The sequence below is a fragment of the Symphodus melops genome (assembly GCF_947650265.1).
Source record: "Symphodus melops genome assembly, chromosome: 1".
NCBI lineage: Eukaryota > Metazoa > Chordata > Actinopteri > Labriformes > Labridae > Symphodus > Symphodus melops.
The window spans coordinates 16,063,791-16,088,247 of NC_136691.1; the positions used below are offsets into that span (position 1 = coordinate 16,063,791).

The 24,457-nt window shown below is 39.9% G+C and overlaps 1 protein-coding gene and 1 long non-coding RNA gene across 2 annotated transcripts in view; both read left to right on the plus strand.

The window, feature by feature from the left end:
* LOC306836421 (uncharacterized protein) overlaps nt 1-24,457 on the plus strand; it is a gene marked incomplete at both ends in the record, with an annotated part of 63,479 nt that overhangs the window by 33,508 nt on the left and 5,514 nt on the right. The window contains one exon of the mRNA XM_079363483.1: nt 4,332-4,400. Coding sequence (XP_079219609.1) covers nt 4,332-4,400 — 69 coding nt within the window. The remainder of the gene's footprint in view (nt 1-4,331; nt 4,401-24,457) is intronic.
* On the plus strand, nt 1,707-2,810 carry LOC306838999. Its single transcript, XR_013781142.1, has 2 exons — nt 1,707-2,059; nt 2,533-2,810. It is a non-coding gene; the product is annotated as an uncharacterized lncRNA (long non-coding RNA).

Consider the following 24,457-nt stretch of genomic DNA (forward strand, 5'->3'; position numbering starts at 1 on the left):
CTCCGCAAATTCAATGCATCAGTCACAGCCTTATTGTTAACAAAGCATCAGTCACAGCGATAGTATTGGCAAAGCATTAGTCACAGCCATATATTTGGCATTGCATCTTTATCAGCCATATCGGTGGCAAATCTCCTTTCACAAGTATATTACGTGGTATAGCTTATTCAATGGGTATAGAGGTCTCCGTAGTAACATCTTTCACAAGCATAATCTCAGTGCTTGGCTCACTGGTGTAATTCCTCTGTGTCAAGCATCTTTAAATGGGCATAGTGGATTCTGTTGGAAATCTCAATGCTAGATATTTTCATTGGCAAATCATCTTTATCAGATCAAATGTTGAGGGGCTTAACTATTTCTAACCAACCGTTGCGTTTTCTTTTTTCTGTCATAAAAGGTCTAATTTTGCTGTTATTTATCTTTGCAGTGAATCACTAGAAGCTGGGGCATCATCAGTCACAGCCATAACGTTGGCATCATCAGTCACAGCCATAACGTTGGCATCATCATCATCAGTCACAGCCATAACGTTGGCATCATCAGTCACAGCCATAACGTTGGCATCATCAGTCACAGCCATAACGTTGGCATCAGCATCAGTCACAGCCATAACGTTGGCATCAGCATCAGTCACAGCCATAACGTTGGCATCAGTCACAGCCATAACGTTGGCATCAGCATTAGTCACAGCCATAACGTTGGCATCAGCATCATCAATCACAGCCATAACGTTGGCATCAGCATCATCAATCACAGCCATAACGTTGGCATCAGCATCATCAGTCACAGCCATAACGTTGGCATCAGCATCATCAGTCACAGCCATAACGTTGGCATCAGCATCATCAGTCACAGCCATAACGTTGGCATCAGCATCATCAGTCACAGCCATAACGTTGGCATCAGCATCAGTCACAGCCATAACGTTGGCATCAGCATCAGTCACAGCCATAACGTTGGCATCAGCATCAGTCACAGCCATAACGTTGGCAACAGCACCAGTCACATCAGCATCAGTCACATCAGCATCAATCACAGCCATAACGTTGGCATCAGCATCAGTCACATCAGTCACAGCCATAACGTTGGCAACAGCATCAGTCACAGCCATAACGTTGGCAACAGCATCAGTCATAGCCATAACATTAGCATCAGTCACAGCCATAACGTTGGCATCAGCATTAGTCACAGCCATAACGTTGGCAACAGCATCAGTCACATCAGCATCAGTCACATCAGCATCAGTCACAGCCATAACGTTGGCAACAACATCAGTCACAGCCATAACGTTGGCATCAGCATTAGTCACAGCCATAACGTTGGCATCAGCATTAGTCACAGCCATAACGTTGGCAACAGCATCAGTCACATCAGCATCAGTCACATCAGCATCAGTCACAGCCATAACGTTGGCAACAGCATCAGTCACAGCCATAACGTTGGCATCAGCATCAGTCACATCAGTCACAGCCATAACGTTGGCAACATCATCAGTCACAGCCATAACGTTGGCATCATCAGTCACAGCCATAACGTTGGCAACATCATCAGTCACAGCCATAACGTTGGCAACAGCATCAGTCACAGCCATAACGTTGGCATCATCATCAGTCACAGCCATAACGTTGGCATCAGCATCATCAATCACAGCCATAACGTTGGCCTCATCATCATCAGTCACAGCCATAACGTTGGCATCAGCATCAGCCTCAGCCATAACGTTGGCAATGCATCCCAATGCAAGTAAAATGGTAAGCAGCCTTTCAATAATCACCATTATTTCAAGCATTCTCTCGTCCAGTAACTCATAATTCACGGAGAGTAACTGTTCAGCTGATAATGTTCTTCTGCATAAGTGTTTAAATTATTGTCTTGTTCTTTTACAGGCAGAAGCCAAGGGATCATGTTTATGTTTGACTGGTGTAATAATTATTTAATAAGCAGCGAGCGTGTTACGTTGCCAGAGGGCATTTATGTAAAAGCTTGTTTTAACTGTCATGTTTTCATTCATTCAGCAGATTAAGTCAATTATTTCATTTTGACCGATTCATCATGATCAGTAAGTAAAACTTTTCTTTTGGGGGACTCTATGGGCTGTGCTACTTTAAGGGGTCTGCCCCCTTTTCTTTTGGGGGGATCTATCCTAATGACGAGCAGGACTTCATCACAAAAATCGCATCTCCACCCCATAGAGTCCAAGCGCCAAAACATTCTGTCAATCTTATTCTGTCAATCACTTTTTCATTGTAATAAATTCATTCTTAATATCACTTGTCTCTCCTGATTGAAATGAAGCTTAGCGAAAGTTCAGTAAGGAAGACTTTAAGTGATCCACAATCAGGTTTCTCAGTCACCCTTTTTCACGCTATCTCATTTCCGCTGTCATTCTCGAGCTGTCAGTTTGGGCTGTCCGCAGGTTAATCAGCTGTCTGTCACCGGACCTCATCTAACCAATAGCGCAGCGTTCCTCCTTCGTTTTCGGCCTATCATCGTTCAGCTCTCCTTTTAAATATGATCCTTTTTCTTCCCTAGTTCTTTCAAGCTGGCTTCGTGCGCCCCTCCACCTCCCCATCACCGCCATCTTCAGGAGCAGAGGCAACTCCCATCAATCTTTCCCCATCCGGTCTCATCAAATCATCAGTCCTCCACCACCAGGGTCTGGACTCCATGGGGGGGATCTATCCTAATGACGAGCAGGACTTCATCACAAAAATCGCATCTCCACCCCATAGAGTCCAAGCGCCAAAACATTCTGTCAATCTTATTCTGTCAATCACTTTTTCATTGTAATAAATTCATTCTTAATATCACTTGTCTCTCCTGATTGAAATGTTATATGTGCTCTGTTGGGTTTTTTTCTTTGCTATGTATTTCCTTTGTACTCACAAGAAAAACAAAACACTGAGAAATGTTTTTTTTTTTATCCAGCAGGCTTTTCAAGTAATCTTTTAAAATCTGTTTAACCCCAATTTTACATTAAGACAAAAAAAACAAAAAAACAGAACTGTCAAGGTTTTTGTTTTGAGTGATAGTAAAACTTTTTATTGATACACCACAATGTTTACTTTGATCCGTCATCTCATGCAGTATGTCCTTAATTAAACAAATATCGAAATAATTATTGGCGGAAGAACACACAACGCTGACTTGCAGCTACAGCATTGGATTTACATATTTGGATTTTCGAGAAGATACATAAAACAAGCGGTTTTATATGCATCTGTAACAACATCATATTTACCACCTGTTTGTCTCAGTCTGCTTGTATTCTGCCGAGTACTATATAAAATATTGGCCCCATTCCAGCTGGTGAAGGCAGAGTTTGAGAAGACCCAGGATTCACTCTCTTTTAAAGATGCATGAGGCTGCAGTGCACCCTTGGTCAGAGAGAAGGAAAAAAGTTATCTTCACCTAATCTGTTTTTTGTAGTTGTAAAGTTTAGAGAAGAGAACTGTTAGGTCTTTATTGTACAAAAAGAATTTGAAAACTTGGTTTTTAGGCCATTTGGATGTATTTTCTCTCTAATGTATCAAGAATAAAAATGATTCAGGATAATTGAAAGTTATGAATTTGTTGGGTTTTTTTGCCGCATTGATTTTAATTTCTGTGAAAAAGTCTTACCTCAAGCTAAAAAGGAATAGAAAACCTTACCAAGATTATTTTTTTGTGCCATTGTCATTTACTTCATTTACTGAAAAAAAGCAGATATTTGTTCATACAGTACACAGACAAACCCAAACAAACAAAAACGATCTGTGGTAACTTCCAATGCTGCAACTGATTTTTTTTTTCTTCAACAAATGTTAGTGTTTTTGTTGTGTTCAACAATGAAGGCATCTGAAGTGTCAATGTAAGCATCCCCCTCTATCCTCAACTGTATAAAGAGCAGAGCTTCCAGTGTAACATATAGTTGTAGTGCTTTTTATCTCCACTCAGGGTCTCATTTACTAACAGTCCCCAAAAGGGACTTTCTACCAGTCCCCAAGAGTACAATGGCATGTCTCCAGTTTGACCTTTCTCACAGCCAAATTATCCTCAGTTGACCTCTAACGTTCTCGCAGGATGGTTGTAAAGAAGCATGAGTCTCTGAGGAGTCATTTAGCTGTTCTACAGACCAAAGAGTACACTAATCTTGGTGCAGATTGTTCCACATATTCATTAAAAGTATTATTATTATTTTGCTTTTTCACATTCGTTACAGCATGCCTGGTTTTTTTTCAGACATGAACAGATGGCAAGCATAAAATACAGCAGCCAGATGTATGAACATTTTAATTCAATTGTATACTATAAAGCTTCATCATATTCACCAACTTTCAATGTTTCTGCAGGTGCAGACAGCCACACTGACAAGATTGAATTCATCTGCTGTGAGCATTCCCATCCTCCAGAGACCAAAGGTACGGTTAGCAATAAAGAGCTCATCTTATCCTAATACACATTTTATTATGCAAGACAAACCACAATTAGGCATAATGATTTTCATATCCAGCCCATTATTTGAGTATTTGCCGATGGAAACTATTTGAACAAACACATGTTTAGTACGTGTTCATATATCATTGTCTAGTATGAACTGTGTGTATATGTACATGTTCTGTGCTATTGTTGGTTTTCTTCAGTGGGGGGTTGATGGTCTAAATAATTTCATCCACGGCATCATTCATTCTGCTTGACTTCCTGCCGTGCTTGACTTCCGGCCTGTCTGGCATTGTTTCTCCTCCTGCAAAGATCTCACAGCTCTGTCAGTGAGTCAGACCCGGTTGGTCTCTGAACAATTACAGGGTTAGACCTGATCTCAGGTCCCGGAGAGATAGGATTACTAATGGACCTCAGGAATGTACAGACCCCTCTGGTGGTCTGCTCACTGCTGATGAGGCAGAATTAAATTCAGGAGTATACCCACTGCGATGTGACAGGGCATCACTGGCCCACGGGTGGGGGTGGGGGTGTTTCTGTGTACATATGGGGTTTTACAGCGCTGTAAGGTTGATCATACGGTGGCCAGCATGGTCCAAAGCATGGCTGAGCCATCCAATCCATTAAACCTGTCATTTAAAGCCATCATTTCAGTTAGTGTAATGCTAATATTTCAAAGAAAATAATTGAATTTGAATTAGAATAATGTGTTAACCAATGTTGAAATGGACTGAAAGTCATAATTAAAGGTTGTGCTTGAACATACATTTACCTTTCTCGAATAGGCAGTCCTGCTGTGTGAGGAGATAAAGACTGTAAATGGAGTCCATTTTTAACCGTGGCTCAAAGCCTGTGTCATCTCCTGCCACAGTGTTTTAACGTTCAGATAAAGCAGGAGTACATTTTTATTATGTTGATTGCTGACTTTAAGTCCACATGAGGCCCGCCTTCTCTAACTTCTGACAAAGGGGGCGAGCAGGCTTTCAGAAGTGCAGTCATCTGGACACATCTAAGAAGTATTTAGCTTAAAGAGACGATGATGGGGAAGTCTGAAGTAAATCTTTGTCCCTGATGAGGTGCATGTCTGACGTTGTCCTTTGCTGCTAAAAAGATCAGGTGTGAGGAAAAGAGGAAGAGGAGAAAGTGGGGAGCAAGGTCACGTTTTTAACAACCCTCCCTGCCTTTCAACAGCTGAACTGCTGCCCTCACAGCACAGGTGCACAGGGAGCACACGCTGAATTGAGATAATTCCAGATAATTGACTCCATAACGGAGGCGCAACATAAATTCACACACATAAACACAGGCTGTTACACATATTAGGTTATATTCAGTCAAGTAAACAGGGAGGCATTGTCCCCTGCACACCCCTGCAGTGATTAAGACGTAAAGGAACCGCAGGGGGTTGGCCCGTGGCGAAAGGGACATAAAATCCAAAGAGGCTGACACGTGACACACATACATACGCATTCACAGCAGGGGTTTTAGTGTGGCATCTTATTCAGGCCATTGAAGCTAATATATGTGAATGGGGCGTGCTGGTACATTCAGATGTACTTTCAGTAATGTCTCTTTTTTTCTCCAAAGTGCCCTCTGCTGAAATAAATCTCCCGACAGGGACTCTGATCAGACAACTCAGATGTACCTTCTGATCTGCAGTCAATGGGCCTGCTGGAAAATGTACTCTGAATAAATTACTTACTCTGAGCATCATCTGCCAAATTTCAATTTGGAATTCCTCCTAATGTTGATGTACTGTAAGCCTTAATGACCATCTGCAGAGTGCAACTCATAATGACACGTCTCTGTTTTAACATATGTATGGGTGTATGGATAACTCGGATGCGTTATGGTGTTTCAAACTGCTTGTTTACAAGCTTGAGTGAGGTTGCTCTGCTAAAAGACAGTTACACTTCCCTATCATCTGAAAGTACATTTCCCCACTTCAACAGAAGCTACGAGGCTGCCATCAATTCTGGGAACAGTTGTTGCAGAGGTCTTTCAGCTGAGAAGAGAATGCATTCAGTCTCTGAAAGATAACTAGCATGCTACAGGTCATTTGCTATTCTGCGTCTTGCTCTTAGTAGAAACTGAAAATGAAAGGTGCAGCTTGTAAACCTGTTTTTTTTTTTTTTTTAATTAAAGCAGATACCCCTGTTTATTAAAAGAGAACTTTTCTAAAAGCTCAGATAATATGAGTAGCACAAAGATCACTTGTCTAGGGATGCGCACGTTGAGTTGACCAAACAGTTCAATATCTTCACCATCTCGAGTCGGTGTCAGAAATACTAGCTTGTAAGATTGTTAAAAAATATTTTGGTCCGAAATGCCAGCTAAATGTAATGCTCCAACTATATCGCCCATAGCCTGCCATGTAGATCTGGTTAATGGACCTGCTCTCCCCACCCTACTGGATGTAAACAAGCACAGCATCTTGTAAGAGTATTGCATTCTGGCAGTATTTTGATCTAAAAAAAAAAAAGACAAGATAAAGTTAAGTAGGATGTCATATTTACTGTTAATGTTAGCCACACTCAGCCAACCAAATCACAGCGTTTAAACGCAGAGAATGTTAAGTATGGTGAAGTGTTTTCTTACCTTTTGACTAATTGTGTAAGAACATAGCATTAGAATTAGGGATGGCAATTTACTGTCATCTCTGTACTCGAATTACCTAATGAATGAGTATTTGAGTACTCAGGTTATTATTCACATGATTATTATTTTTTTATCAGAAAAAAAAAAATCTTCCATCAGACGCACAGCTGCACAAGTAATGAATTGCAACTCGAATAATGGAGTCAGTGGTGAGTACTTGAGTGCTTGTACTCATCCCTAATTAGAATTTATGCATTTTTTTGGAAGGGGCATCAAACCAAAATGTGAAAGATCAGTGGGTCTAAATACTGCATGGAATATATAATGTAACCCAAATTAGTTTGCTGTATTTAAGATTATGCTTTCTGAGCTCAACTTCAAAGTTACTCTGAGGTCTCGGTTTTCATCTCTGCCATACCTGAGAGAGAGAGAAAAAAAAAAAAAAAACTTAAGTTTGACTAACTCCCCCAAATGTTATCATTTTTCATGCCCATTGGCAAAAACATGAGCAACTTTATGTGCTATAAGTTACACTTCCCTATCATCTCAGGAGAATTAAGTTTGGGACATGCCTGCAGTGATTTCAGCACATCTAAGCCAAAAACTGTCAGGGTCAACCAGCTGCGAGCCTCAGTCCCTCTCCCGTACATCACATCCCCACTTCACACTGTCGCCTACACACTTCTCTTTTGTAACATATTTCTTCACAAGTGGCTGAAAATTCAGCCACTCGTGAGCTGAGATGAGCCACTTGTTTTGGTTGTGAAAAATCAATAGTCATTACAGTAGGGAGAAGGAGAGAGAGAGAGAGCTTTCAGTGTGACCCTGCCTTACGGCTGTCATCTCTTGATTGCTTTGCTAATATCATCCCCACTCAGCTTGGATCTGGGTCAGCAAGGCCCTTCTTTTCTGGAGCTGACTGTCCTTCTCCATCATCTCCCTCCTCTCTCTCCTTTTTTTCCCCTCCCTCGTTCCCCATAGGCTCATCTGAGTAAGAATAAAAACAAACAGTAGGAGTATGAGAAAGATAATGTGTAATTCCTTGTTTAAATATGACATGTGGTTGGATTAATTCAATCAGAAGCTGTTTTTTTCTTGGCATTAGAACGTCATTTATGAATCCTGTATATCCATTTTTCCAGGGTAGCTTTTTTTTTCCCAGACCACATTCACATTTTCCCATTGTGTAAAAAGGAAACAACTTGATTAAATCCACTGTTGTTTCGACAGAAGGTTAATTTAATCAAGCAAATAAAACACAGACAAAGGACAAAGGGCTATGATTTATTTTAACAGCAGAGCTATGAGCCAGACACTGCCAGGACCTCATACTTTCCCTCTGCTTCTGGCTTAATTGAGCATATCAGGGTCAAGGTGAGCTGCCCCCGTCTAGACTCTATTTTCATAGACTCCTGCCCTTCGCTGATCAGCTCAGTGGAACAGTAACACTGAGGTGAAGAAGATGGAGAAACAGTGGTGGAAGACCTTCTCTGCAGGTTCCCATTTTAACTCCCGTTTTCATTACCTTTTTTTTTTTTACAACTTCTCCATTCCATTGAGAGCTGTAATCTTCGAATCTATGAGCCAACATGCAAAAACAATGGAAATGAAGCCTCTCGTTATGGTAAAGAGTGAGAGTCCAGCTGTCACACAACCTGATTGCTTTGGAGGATCTTGGGAAGTGAATAGAATCAGACCTTCTGGGTTGAACACGGCCTGTTGTTTTGGCTCTGTCTTGGTGGGAATAAAGCCCAGATCTCACAGATATGTGGTGTCACTGTTCAAACCTCATCCAGATTGGGTACTAATGAGCTTTTGACTCACAAATAAACATTTCTCATTCCTCTTGCTCTAGGCATGCAATTTTATCTCAATCCTGTTCCCTCTCACTGAATTTCATCATTGTTTAGCACATGCTCTGCTGCCTTCATGATACCACAGTTCAGACTTCATTACAAACACTGAGTTTATTATCTGCTTTAATATGCTCAACCGTGATTCTGCTTCAAGCAAGTCAGAGCACGAAGTAGACTAAAATATTTGTCTTTATATAACCTCATCAGCTGAATAATATAACATTGATTCTCTTTCATTTGACCTCCCCATCATGTTGTTGTCAGAGGCTAAATACATGAATGCAGTAACAAAAAATGTGGAACATTTCTTTGACTATTTTCAATTGTGATTCAAGACATCTTCATCCTGGGTCCTTCAAAAACGCAAATCAAAATGTGTAATCATTTTGTTACAAGAATAACAGCTTGCATCCACAGACTGCTTTTTGCACCGGAAGAGCTCACAACCAGAGCGCTACTCATCAGCACTCATTACATAAGTGAACGTTTTCTTCCCCTGGTCTGTTAGGTGTGTTTTGAAAAGCTTTGTATGTTTAATGTTTACTTTAGTTCAAGAAAATATTACCAAGGAAACGTAAAAAATATATAAAGAGTTGTATTATTCTGGCATCAGCAGCAGCTCTACACCTGGAAATTGTACTCTTTAAAAGATTAATTAGACTAGCACCTTCTCAGTCATTGTTGTTGACAAAGCTGATGTTGCAAGTTCCACCCGGTCTTTAGTCTGTTTGGTTGGTGAGATAGAAGTGCAACAAGGGAAAAAAAAAAAAAAAAGCTGACGTCGTTATTGTCTCGTTATTGCGCTCGGAAGGCTGAGTGCTGAACTACATTTGTTTTGTAATGAAAACGAGACAGCGCAGAAAGCGATGTCTTTAGACACAGGCTTACTACAATACACTACAATACACTAGAACTTGGAGTTTTAGTTGATTTATTTTTTTAATATCTACAAAACAACCTCTGAGCAGGAGAGAATGAGTTCATACGGACAACCAAGTGACAGAGTGTGTCATTGTGAAATGGAGAGAGATTAAACAGAAACTTCAACTAAGTATCTGTGCTAATATAACACAATCAATTAAACTCTGTGAACAGACTAATAAGGTTCAAAACTTAGTTATGATATGGTCTTTGTTGATTTTGAGCTGATAGTGAATTCTCCAGTGTGCCTGAGTCACTTATGCGTGCAATTCTGTGTACTTTCCCTAAGGGCTGTGATGTTCCTGAAAATACTAAAAAAACATAAGAGATGATGAAAGTGCACAATTCAATGGTTTTTGCAGTTTTAAATGTCTAAAACAGAGGGAACAACATTAACCGTCTCATCTCTGGATCTGCATTTAAAAAGGCAAATACACATCACTGCTGTCAGGACTCCCTGTGATGTAAATCCTCTTAAAGTGTTTTAGTAAAGACTGAATCATTGCACATCTGTAGGTGAAATGTTGTCTTGTTCATGAGGTAATGGGCCCGAAAATGCTCTCTTTTAAGGATGATCCTCCGGTATTAAATGACCATCATTTTAACATTAACAGAAAAGTTGTCAGGTCTTGTTCGATGTAGGACTTTGATGTTTATGTTAGTTTCAGACGGCTTTACTTCCACCTGCCAGTAGAACAAGTGAGCGAGATCATGGAAGGATAGGCAGCTTCCCTCATTACTCCAATCTCACTATAATGTCATGTTGTTCCTGAAACCACTCAAACAAGCCTTTAAGCTCAGCATCTGGTCTCACTGGCAGTTTGAAGTAAAGCTAGATAAAGAAGGAAATCTGTGACTCTTACATTCTGTGAGGAATACAATTGTGGAATTGGTTAGATTGGACTTCTTGTATGTACTCAATTCAAATATGCCTATAGCATTATTAATTAGCACCCTCACATTGTAACACGTCTGGACATGAACAGTCCATTGCATTTTCCATTCTTGCTTTTTGCCCTTGTGTTGATTTATTTTCCTCCAGGTCGTCATAGGAAACTTATCAGACAGCTTCCAGTTTATTACTGCTGTGTCCAAGTAGTCCCTGATCAGATTCACAAATTTCTATGAATTATTGCTGGAGAGTGTTTGAGGCCCCGTCAGCAGCTGGACATCACATGACCACTGGTCCAGGATGGCAGCCATGATGTTTCTCTTCTGGTGTTGACTGAGGTTTTGGATTAGTCTGTGATGTGGAGGGGGAGGGGACACACTCTCTGGCCCAAAACTGAATGTAAAAGATTGAGGAAGCTAACGTCTCCAGGGCAAGGCACTGAACTCTTTCTGTTCTTGTCTCATCTTTATATCGCATCAGGCTTTTAATTACTTTACAAACTCAATCGCAGTCCCTTGTTTCTCACCTTTTCATGATGAGAGTGGGAAGATCAGAGAGCTGTCATCACTTCTTTGGTCCCAAAAATCACTGCAGCATGCTGCGATTCTAAAAGCTTCTCTTTTAGCGATACTTAATTATGTAAAGGGAGAATCTGACTTTGACTGATGATTTACCCTTCAAACACTCACACATACCCACACATATCCACATACACATGAATGTATCTTGCACATGTCTCACCTCACTATTGATCAGAAATGTGGTTCACCTTGAACGTGTGGAAGAAATCACATTACACTGAGGTTTGTGTTAATAATGAATGTGTTGCCTACACAACAGGAGAAGGCGTGTGTACTCCTACTGAGAGTCTTTGTTCATCATCCCACACTGAAGGTCTGGGGACTTGATTTAATCCACCTATATTGATGACTGAATGGATATCAGAGGAGTGTCTGTGTTTACATCACGCACATCTTGTCCCTGTCAGCTCGGCTTTACACACCTAATCCTGACAGGTCAAAGTGTTGTTAATGCAGCGTGTGTGGGCTGCTGCCTGTGGTACAGATCAACAGTGGGAGATCAATAAGCCTCTGGATCGCTCTTCCTTCCGCACCTTTTACCTTCAAAAGGTCAGACGCAGCCTAGTCTTTAATTCCTCTTGTTTATAGTGTCTGTGTGTCATGTCTGCCTATAATGATCTGTGTCAGCCTTGAAACACACCTCCATCAGCACCACTGGCACCATCTACCTTGCCTCTCTTTTCCTAGTAGATGGATGCTTCTATTGTCCAAGACGGGTTTTCAGTGTATGCTGTCACCCCCTCCCTCTAACCATCTATGTTTCAGTTTAAATCAGTTTGTTGGTTGTACTTGCTCTACTGTACAGTCGATTTTTACTGTTATTGTGCATGATGGTCAGCACAGTGACCTGTTCTCTTTTCTGAACGTGGTGTCCTGTTTTTCTCCCTCACAAATACTCAAAGCGTGAAGACGAATACAGTACAATTTGACTGACCGAGCATGAAGACTGAAAGCTGTTTTTTGAGTAAATAGAGTCAGACATATTAACAGTTCAATGAAATCTGTTTTCATCCATGTTTACAATCATAGGGCACATACAGAAAAATTTTTCCTTTTTTGTTGGTTTAGTGTTATGGCTAGCTTCATAGTTTCATAGCTTTTTCTTTAATAATCCCTCTGTCAGAGTTGTCATGGAAAATGCAAAAATTCAGAAACAGAAACAACTACACTGGCCTTTTCTTGTTTCTATCTGCTGCGCTGTTTTGGCATACCTGCTATAGAAGTGTATTAACTGTGATTTTCAGATATACCAAAAGAGTAAGTAAAGCCGCCTTCATCTCTTATTTAACTATCTATAGTTTGTCTCCAGTTTTTTTCCTCGCCTCCTTCAGTTGAAAACGTTATTCGCTGCTGCAGACACAGACACAAGTGCAGCCCCACTCCTCAGATAAACACACAACCTCATCCTAACATGGAGTTAGCTGATGTCGGGACGGTTGCAGCTAGCGCTGCTGCTGGGGGGTTGAGAAATTAGTTTTGGTTGAAAATGATGGAAGTGAAAAAGTCGTATATGGAGGTATTTTGAATATCAAGCAAACGCTGAAGGAAAAACAACAGATTTTGACAGCTGCGTATGAAAGGAGTGCTTCAAAGTGGTGGCTAAAAAGTCTAGTAGGACATCAAAGTTGGCAAAGCACCTGAAAGACCGACACCCGGTCTCTATGAGGAATTTAGAGAAGTCAATGAAGCTCCCGTTTCAGCAACATATAAATATTACACAGTTATCATGATCGTTAACCCAGCCGGAGGCATACGTTAACGTTAGCTGTTTAACTAGCCGTCTCGTATTAAGCTTGCGGCTATGGCTAATAATGAAATGACCCATGTTAATGTGGGAGCAAACGTTTAAACACTGTTTAATTAAAGGACAATACATTTATTTTTTTCCTGTAAGTGTTATGTTTCTATGTCCCAGAATGAAGCTGAGAAAAGTCGACCAGCAGCTGCTATTGTTTACACATGCTGCTAAATGTAGTTATGCGTCCTCATAAGTGTAATAGTCTTTGTTGTTACATGTTGCACTCCATAAAACTTAATATATAAAAAAAATGTATACTGTGTATAGTTTGTATTCTCAACTTTATTAAAGGAAATTATGCTTCTACATTTTGTCATTTTTTTCTCCCCGCGGTATCGAAAATGGTATCGAGTGTATCAAGTTTTGTTTTTTTTCCTGAGTATCGGTATAGAATTTAAAATTCTAGTATCGTGACAACCCTACCACATTATTCTTGCCCAAGTAATCAAATTGGTCACATCAACCAACCATCCTCAGCCTCTCTATACCATATTGATATTTATTTGGCTCATGACAATTGATGTTATAGGTTTGGTATTTAAAAAGCAGGAATACAGGATGTTAACAGCAGGAAAATTGATGTCATGGCGCTCCAAGGTTTTAACAGTCACCCTGCAGTCTCTGTGACATTCAGCAGTTGGAAATGACATTTGTGACATTTACTGAGTGAGAGTAATATATTCACCTCGACCCTTGGCAGAGCCGACAGCTGCTATAAAGGCTGTGTGCTGCAAGTATTTTTACACTATCAACAATCCTGCAACATTTTATCACCCCACACAGAGAAAAGCCAGAGATAGATGCCTCAGGTTTTATAAGGGATGTTTTTATTGTTTCTTCTTTATATATATAAACTTTGTCCAGACTTTCACATTTATATGATATTTTTATTTCATTGCCCAACGTTAGACCTCCTCTAACCTCCACCAGATAGTGGCAAAGATCTGGCTTCAGGCTATTACTTCCTGACATTTCGTATTATTATGTATGACAAACAGGACCACTCCTTCAGTCTCTCATAAATAGAATTAATTTTCTTCAGAGCAGAACCAACCAATGTTTGACAAGTTTTTTGTCATTTACTCCAAATCATGCCTAGACTTGAACAAAACATCACAGACTTCAGTTTTGAGACAGATTTCCTACTTCTGGTCAGAAATATGTTTCAGTTTGTCAAATATTTTAAATTAACTACAAGGTATTTCAAACTTTACGTACAAGTAGTCCATCACATAGATAGACAAAAAGCAAAGAGACAAAAAGCATATACCAATTAGCCAATCACTGCAGATGGCCGTCACAGATGAACTCTCATCTTGTAAATAACTGAGGTAACTCATTTCTTGAATTAATGATTAATTTTGGGAGTGATTTTCAATGATAGTAGTAGTGACAAAAAATCAATTCAAATGATCTGTATAAGATTTAATCCTCCAAAAGTAGGGTATGGTGGAAAACAGACTTTCATTGCTTCCATAACTTTTTTTAACTAGTGTTTTAATTGAAAATAAAATTAGATGCAAATACAACCATGGTTATAAATTATAACATAACTCATTAAATATATATTGGTGTATATATATTTGACCTGTTTCCACCAAGTGGTTCAATCCTCACTTCTTGTGTGACAGTGGCAAACACAACCCCGCCATATTGAAATACCAAGTCCATTGTTTTCATCTGTATTTCTCCTCGCCACAAACACAGCTTTCTCTGAAACAAAGCTTTTGTAATAATGAGCCACATGCCAATGACAAAGCAGATAAATTGCTGGATGTCTTCCATCGTTAGTTTTGTGTGTGTCACGTTTTTGTCCTTTGTTGAATTTATTAGCAGGTTACCTGTTAGCGATTAGCTGCTATCATATGAAGCTATTATGTAGCTGACGGCGCTATCGGCATCCGGCTTACATGCCGCCAACTAAATATGGCACTTTACCGAAACAAACCGTACAAAACTGCAATGATCCAGACTGCTGTGTGGAAACTGGGCTTTACATAGCTACCACTGCCATCAGTGTGAGAAATGGTGTGAATGGGTCGGTGTGACATGCAGTGTAAAAGAGCTTTGAGTAGTCAGAAGACTGGAAAAGCGCTATACAACCTCAAGTCCATTTACCATTTAAGCAATTATCCCCGTCCCTGCTGGGACTGCTGAGTCAGTTTACCTTCGATAGAGGCTCCTTTAGCTGAGGCATTAGGGATATGCCCTGTTTGAATGTTTCCAACCTCTCAGGCCTATTCTGCTGCACAGCATAGCAGGATAGCAGCATAGCAGGAATTGGATTGAGAGCCTGCAGAGAGAAAAACACAAGCATTACAGCTACTTTCACACTCTAGCAAAAAGGCAGGCACACATGTAGCTAGAAAAAGTAGTAAGTGATATTGGAGTTAAAAAAAGAGGAAAATGGAACACAATAATAGATGGATACAGGTGCACACAGTAATTACCTCCAAGCATGCTGCTGGTTTTGATCGTACCATTAAAATATACAAGCTTCCTAAATCTTCAGATTGTTTCACCTGTCAGTGAAAAAAACTGTTTCTCTGAAGTCACTTTCTGAAATTCATTCAAAAGGCTTGTTTGAATGTCGTCTTATTCAACCCCTTTTATTACTGTTATGATTGCATTTTCTGTGTACTCTGTGTGTTCCTCAAAAGTAACTGATGATATCTCAACAGATAGTTCATTTTATGCATTTTCAGCTGTATTCTGTAAATCACACACACACACACACATTTATCTCTGAGCACTTACACACACCCCTGGTGTCTTTCTATCCTATTTGCCCATCTCCTGTGACCCTTGAGTGACAGCTCTTGGTTTGTCTGCGTATCCCCATTAACAGCCCAAAGGCCTGAACCAGGGGACCCAGACCTGTCAACACACTATGAATGTCTAAACCAAAGATGGATGGCCATGGTATCCACCTCTACCCTGAGCTCTTTGCTCTGCTCTCTTACTGCTCTCAGCTCTTTAGCCCAAACCCTCCTCCTAAACGGAGCCATTGATGAACTCTTGGAACAGCAGAAAATAGAGCCAGATATGTCCTGTTTCTTTTTGAGGGAGAAGAAAGGATCTGCTGTATTTTAAACCTGGAATATTTATACACTGTAAAAAATATGTTTATTTAAAGTTAAGGAGGAGAATATCAATAAGAAATGTTGACTTGATTGTTTAAATGATTGTACATTTCAATAGTTTATTTGAATCAGGGACATTGGAAAAAAACCCAAAAAAACATTACTCTCAGAAGAGAAGAGATTCTTTATAGTTGTATGCTGCAGTGCTGCTGGAGTGTGAGAGATCTCTCAACCGGCTAATGAGAGTCTTTAACAATTACTCTCCACTTCACTAATTCTGTTGCTCATTATATGCTTACTGTGCAAAACTGATATTTCACTTTTAATGACTTATTAAAAGTGTAACTACATCATTTTTGAGGCAATAAAAACAACAAATACCTGATTTACGTGTCTCTAATTACAGAATTCCCCAATTTATTTGTCTTTCTGATTATTAGTTGTTATGATAATCATTTTTCAATCTTTTGAATGCTGAAAATGGCAAAATTTTACTTAAAAATCTTTCAGCATGAATAAGGATTAATGGTACAATTTGTGCTTTCCATTTTAGACTGAAGAAAAAGTGTGCGACAACATAAAAAAAATCAACAAATCAGCTCACTTAACCAGTTTTTGTATTTTTTTCAGTTCAGCAACGCTCCACTGTGACTGACCACCAAACAGCATTATTAACAGTAATGGGCTTTAAGGATACTTCCTCTGTCATGTGCTTTGCTTGGTGATCTTCAAATATCCAGCTTATGAATACTTAAAGGGAAACGTACAACGACACACATGCTCACCAAAGAGTTAAAGTGTTCCCTAAAACAAACCAAAGAAACCATTACCACATTCCTGTTACTCTAAATCCGCTCAGTGACCGCGATGTGAATTCACTCCATGCAGACAACACAGCGAGGGTTAAAAAGAGGTGAACATGCATGCTTGTGCGTGTGTTTGTATGTTTGTGTGTGTTTTGAGTTTGTGGTGACGATGAACTGGTCCCATAACTGAAGAGCTGCCTCGCACTCCAGCTGACCCCTGCAGCAATGAAGATAACATGACCACTAAGGCTGAAGCCATCCACCATTTTATGACACAGCACAACTAAGCTCATCCCATGAAAACTGAATGAGCATTTCCATTGTAGAGGCCAAGAAACACTCTATCAAGATAATGTATTTGTTTTTAATTTTTTTTAGCCACAGGAAATGAAGCCATACTCCTCTGAGAGAACAGAGTTGAGTGTTGACAGATGCATCATTGGAGAGTCTGCACTGTGTTGCTGGAGTCTGATATGTGTTTGTTCTCATCTTCACTGAGGAGAATTGGGATGTCACTTAACACTCAGGCTTCTGCTCTTGCTCCATGTAGATTGATTTATATATTCATTTCTCAGCTGATGTTGAATGGTACTTTAAAACCCAACCCATAATTCTCAACCTGCCTTTTTACTTGGAACAACATCAGATCGATTATTAAAATGACTTTTGCATTGCAAACAAAGTTTCTATTCAAGAAATGAACAAGGTTCACCTTTGTAGCTTGTCATGATAACAGAAGTTTAAGATAAAAATTTGGCTGAATTTATAAATTCATAATTTCTTTGTCCAAAAGTATCAGACCTTTTGTAGTTTTCATGGCGATAAGTGTTGTAATAAATATAAATGTAGATAAAGGGCTTTTTTTGCTTTTAAAAGATTTTTTTTAGCCTTTATTGGATAGGACAGACATTAAAAGACAAGAAAAGTGGGACAAGAGTCAGATAAATTGCATCAAACAGTATCTGGATCAGGACCTGCGAGGTGGGGACTGTAGACTGTGTACATGGCGTTCGTGCTCATGTGAGCTGTATACCAACTGCACCCAGGATAGATATTCTGTGCATTAAACGAAAAATGGCAGTCAGTACAATCCATGACAGCGCTAGCGCTATGTTGTTGTCTTTCATGTTCTAGCTCTGTGTGCCTTTGAATTGCCCGTGGGAACAAATCAAGTTTTTCTTTTAATTGGATTTGAATCGAAATGAAAGAATCCAAAGGACCGAGGAGGAGAACACGGAGAGTTCAGAATATTGGGTATGATTGCAAATAGAAAATCCTATGTGTCTCTGTGCCTGTGCACGCCTTGTATACTTGAGGATCCCGGAGTGCCAGAGACATTTAGTGTTTGTAACTCTTGAGACTTGATGGATTTTTTCAATCTGCTCCTCCTTCAAGCCTTATTTCTTTCATCTCCTTGGATATTCAGAAACTGTGACAAAAATAATGCACACTTGAAACCGTCTTCATCAGAGTTTGGTTTGGTTTTATGTCTTTATTTTCCATCTCTACAGTCCAGCTGCAAAAAAAAACGCTGTAAAAGCTTCCTACACATTTTCCTACACATAATTACTTACTGTCTCTTTTTTAGTGTTGAAAGTAACAGCAAAGACATATTTTTAAGAACTGAAAGCACTTAAAATGTAAGTTCTCAGTGAACCTAGATTAATCAAAACGTTGTTTATAATCCGAGAGCGCTTGGGCACACACTGGCACTATGTAGCAAGCCTAGCTGTAGCTGCTAGCACCTTTGTAGACAGGTTAGCCATGTTGCTACGAGTTTTTCGCGTAGCTTGCGCATTGCATCACTCATGTCCAACTCCTGGTGTTTCCAAAAAAAAATCAAAAATGCTCCCTTAATCCTCGTTTTCAGTTTTGCTAGCAGGGAATAGCATTTTATTCGTTCCTGTTGTTTTTGTTTTGAAATGTGTGTTAAATCATGTAGTTTGAGTTCAACTGCCACCTTTTGGCATCATTTTGAACTGTAACAAACAGTAGAAATTGTGTCTTTCAAAACTGCCATTAGAGTTTTGCGGCCATATTGATTCTGTGAAACTTGCATAAAAACATGATGATCAATAGTTCAGTTTTAATCTCTTATCTAGTGTCCTAATGATCCCCACTGGGTCAGAAATCCAGAGAGTCAGTCCTGTTAATTGAATTTCACATGATTGCATTATTGCAAAGAGCGTGACACAGTTGTGCGAAGTGCTGTGTAATTTTACACTTTTATGCCACAGCTGCCTCCTTCACCTCAACTCCCCACGGCTCCACCCCTCACTGTGTTTGGACCTGTCTCAGCAGTTCGGACATGATTGGTTTGTGAAACTATTTTTTTAGAAGCTAATGTTGCCGATGCAGGTTACTTTGTCGATGGTCTGTATCTGGTAACATCACAGAAAGGAAAGTAAAATAATTAACAAATGAGTTTAAAAAAAATACAAAACAATATAGGCCTATCCATGATTGGACTTTAAAACACTCATAAATATGTGCATACATATACACACACACATACATACATTCATTCATACTGTATTCATACATGCACCCCTCCGGCATTGACAGCTGTTACCCTTCCATTTTAAAGACTCAATTTTATCTCCAAGTCTTTGATCTTTGCCCAAAAACTTCAGAGAAAATATCAGGGGGAGGTGGATGTAAATGAAGGTGGATTACACTGATGACTTGTATCTGGACAGAATGAATCACTCTGGGGTAAATAAAATGGAACTCACTGAAGTCCGGTGGAGAAACAGTGAGTTGATGCTGTAACCCCTGCAGCATATTATTCATCTTGTAAAGCAAACACTTTCTCCTACCTTATTTATATATTTAGTCATATACACAGCTTTGATAATTGCATTTTTCTCTCAGGGAAAACACTTCCAATTCAGTCTCTCTCTTGTTTTTGAGCAGAGGGTTTATGCAATGCATACATTAATGAATAAAAGATGCATCTAGTAGTAAAGACCCTCTCATACTTCTGCACACGAGTCATTTCGGAAATAAAAAAAATAAAGTAAAAAAACTGAAAGCTGCAGATGTATGCGTAGCAGATAACTTTTTTCTGTTTAAATTATTTCTTAACTCTTTTCAAAGAGCTAAATCTATCAGGTGATATATTCTTATTATCTTAGTATAGAGAATTTGGGATAGAAATAAGTAGTATGCTGCCACAGTTTTTCCACATACACAAGCACATGCACGTATCAACCAAAAAATGAAAATACCTTTCAACTAATTGCTTTCTGGGGTAGCGTGAGTACAGTGAAAGTGTCGTGAAAAAATGTATCGCTATTTCTGTGTACTGTGGTTCCGTCTCACTTGTCTTGAAGACACACAGCCTCTCTTATTAATCATGAGATTATGAGAACACATGGAGGAGATGGGCTTTCTAAAGAGTGGGGTGCAGTGTTTTATTTGTCTGTGTAGAGGAGAAAGCACAATTAAAAAAAAAGAGAGAATGATTTTGTATTATCTGTGTTTGCTTTTCTTGCAAGAATACTGCATGAATGGAGTGGCACTGTACACATTCTGGTAACTTCAGTGTAGCCATGTGTAATGGTGTGTGGTCATTTGGATGTCCCTTGTAACAGACTTCTGTTGTGATTTCCTCAGCAAAAGAGCTTTAACACTCCTCGGTGCCTGCTAATAGCTATAGAGGATTGATTTATTGATTGTTTCTGCCCCATGAGAGATGCTTCTGTGTTGCACAAAACAATACGGTTGCACAACATGATTTCACTGCCATCGTTTGTGCTGAGAGAAATCACAATTGGAGTCAAAAGACAAACAGGAGTTCATCAGATTTAGACTTTGCAGACACAGAGTTTTGTTTTTCCCCAGCTTTTTAGAGTTTCCTGGAGAGTCGGCTGGCAGCTCATTCGCTGGTGTAGCAGCAGGAGGAGACCCAGGTAGAGAGACTGTTATGAACCCTTTCAGAGAAAGACAACAGACTGCTGGAATTAACGGCTGGCATTCCATCGTTTCTCATCTGATTAAGACCCAGTGACTATCTTCTTGTTATAGTCTCTAGTTGTCAGCAGCTATGACTAATAAACTTTGATATGCTGCTGCTTCTCCCTCTCTCTCTCTTTCTCTCTCTTTCTCTACTACACATTATCACACAAAAAACTGTATCCTTTCATTCTTGACACGCCCTGTCTCAGCCTCATTTTCCTTCTCTCTCAACCCCCCTCACTGACTGTCCGCCATGGTTGCCCTCCTTCCCCCCGCCGTCCTTTATCTTGTTTCAGTCATTTGGCTAATTTGATATTTGGACTTGATAGAGCTCTGAATGGAGGCCTGTGTTTTCATGTACATTTATCTCAATCTTCCCATCTCTCATTTCTTTCCCTCTCTCGTTCTCTCTCTCAATCTTTCAGAGCAGCGATAATGAAATCAGGCTGCAGCCCTTCATCTGTATTAGCAGCATTTGTGGGTCTAAGAGAGACTAACAGTCTGCTCATTCTCTCGCTCTGATTCGCTAAATTGACAGATATTTGCATAATTTATCCGCCCTGTTTCTCCACCTCAAAGGTTGCCTGCAGACACTTCTGTCATTGAATCGAATTGAAAGCTGTCAACGTAATGGCTTATTTGATCAGGTTTAAATATTTGTTTAGAGATCGCCGCAAGATGACTCCAAAGTGTCATTGATATTGATGCAGCTTATAAGATCTGCACAGGCCTGGTGTTAGTTGTCTTACTTCGTCATATGAAAATATCACTGGATTCCTTTTTAACATCACCTCTTTGCTTCCTTTCACTTTCAGGGTTCGCTACTGCACAAAGACACTATTTCCAGCAAAACCCTCTTTAGTATTAAAGAGAGAAGGTTGCTTCTTCTTCTTCTGTGATGCTGACACATAACACTGGCAACCCTCTGTGGCATCTTGTTTACTGTTTTTCTTTTATAGAGCATCTTGATGTTCACAACCCTCCTGCTGAATAATGCACACTTGTTCATGCATTTTTGGGTGAACAGATTCCTGCAATTACTCCGGAAACTCGATTACCAAGAAGCCTGTGCATACAAGTGTTCCATTTACGTCACAGACTGGGTCTCTAGCTTCATTAGCTTCAGCGTGATTAGCTCTAAACAAGCCCCTTTCTTTGACATCAAACACACAGACGTAGTCTGTCACTTGCACCTCCTCTCTCTTCCTTCATTGTCGGGGGTACATAATATGGTTTGGCATTTAAGTGGCCTCCTTTTCGTAATATCTCCTCGGCCTCTTTGGGATTATACAGCTGGCAGAGTGTCATGACTGGCTCCACATGCTCTGACACAAATGTCCCCCAAAATGCCTGGAGGAATGCAACCTTTATAAAGTGAAGGGGCATATGAAATGGCAGCTCCAGACTCAATTGAGGAACACTGAAAAAAGGAAAAGGGTCTTTTACATGTCATGACCATTTGTAACATCATAAATTCTGTTTCATAAAAATCCACTTTTAAGATTTTAAGTCTTTACAATTCAGGTGGTTTTCTTTGTCACTGTGCATTTGATGTCTTGTTTGAATCACTTTGAATTTTCTTGCAATAAACTTGCCCTTGCCCGTCAACTTTTTTTTAATTGAACTTTAGCGGGGAAAGAAAGCCCCGAAGAAAACACTCTGTCCTACTTGAATGTTCTGGAGGGATGACTTCAGAAGTTGTTCCTCTCGCCTCTCTGATGAAAAATGTCTGTAGAAATAAATAAAGCTTCTTTTCCTCCAGAGAGCGCTTTGACATATTTATTTCAGTAACATTCTCACCAGTCCTGCTTTTACAATACCTGTAAATGATTGCTCTGCTCTGAAGACATACACCCTCCCAACCTTTCATTCTTCTGGCTTTAACTTTCTCCCTTTTGTCCTCCTCCTCCACAACTAGTATATTCTGTCTTCAGGCAGCCTTACAATGTAGCTCTGTAATAAAAAAAAAACCCTTTTACACATTATCTCTTTTTTATGCTGCTACTGTGATATCTCAGGTCTTTCTATGCCTGAGATGATTTGAAAGTGCCAGATATTTTTTTATTTTTTTTTATTTACCTGTTGTCTATAATAAACTCCATCCCCACTGCTCCTGCCTCATTTGTTCATGCATTCCTCCCTTTATTCGAACCCATCACTGGCAAGCCAAATCAGATGAGACGTTCCTTTACCTAGTTTGCTCCCCTTTCAAGGCGACCCAAGTCAACTGAGAAGCAGCCCTCTTTCACAGTAACGTCATTCGTCAAGCCGTCTCAGAAACAGCGGGCAAAGAAAAGGATCGAATTACATCAATAAAAAACATGGAGGACGACATGGCCCCGTGGTCAGACAGTTAAGTGAAGGTCATTGTGTAATCTGAAAGCTCTGCGGACGGTGACGGGTGGCGACAGATTTGTGCAGCCAAGGTGGATACATTTTCAGGACTTAAATATCCCTTTATTGATGCGAGCTGTCGAGCAGAGGGATATTTTTTACCCTTTTTTTTACCTGTAGTAAAATTCTCATATTATATCCTTGATCCAAGGAGGACAGGTTGTGATGCGTTGATATATCTCTTTTTTTCTGAGCGCTGAATAACAGTCGAAAGTCCACCAATACCCCTACATGTCACGGCTAGCCAAAAACTGACTAGCTGTGACAAGAAGATGCCCCACATACAGAACTTCTTCCAAGGTGCATAGTCATATTAAAAATTACAAATGAAAGGAAAACACACAAGGGGTCAAACAAGGTAAGAAACACTGGGGAAAGAACTACAAAACAAAACAGTGAACACAGCGATAAAACGGTAAAAACAAACACAAATAAAAGCTGAAGCGCCATCTTATAAATAAGAATTGTAAACTCAACTCACGGCATCACGTGGATGACTTCTCTTTATTTTCCTTCCAATGATATTATCGCAAAGTATTTAGGAGGAAAACAGTGTTTTCATAAAGCACAGAAGCATCACATGAAGTCTCTATTCCTTGATGGAACAACTATTCACTTGGTCATGGTCAGTAATCCATGTTGGGTGATGTACATTCAGTGGGAGTTTTATCAGTCAGTCAGCGGATAAAACTATACTGTGACAGAATACATAATCTCCTCGCTACCTCTCCTACAATTTAGTGCATGCCCCGTTCTTCCCATCATTACCTTATTTTTCATTCCAGCAGCCCCCCTCTCTTTGCTCTCGGCCTCGCTTCTTTGGCCTCGGCCGTCTACCGGGTCTTTAATCTATACTGCTCTAACCGCTCCTCTGGGCCAGACTGGGCTGCAGTTTGACTCACTGTGCACTGTGAAAGACCATTTGTGTTCATACAGCTACAGTATGAAATGAAAGACTGTGATAGAGGGAATGGCTTCAAGAGAGCGCACTCAGAGACTTGAGATTTAGTGAGGAGAGTGCTCGCAAAGAGAAAGGAAAAGTCTTCTGTCCCTCCTGCCCTGTTCATGTCTTTAAGGAGGAGTCACTGAATCGTGTGTTTAAGAGAGTGAGAGGATGTTTCCCTGAACATCTGCACTGAAGTTATTTTG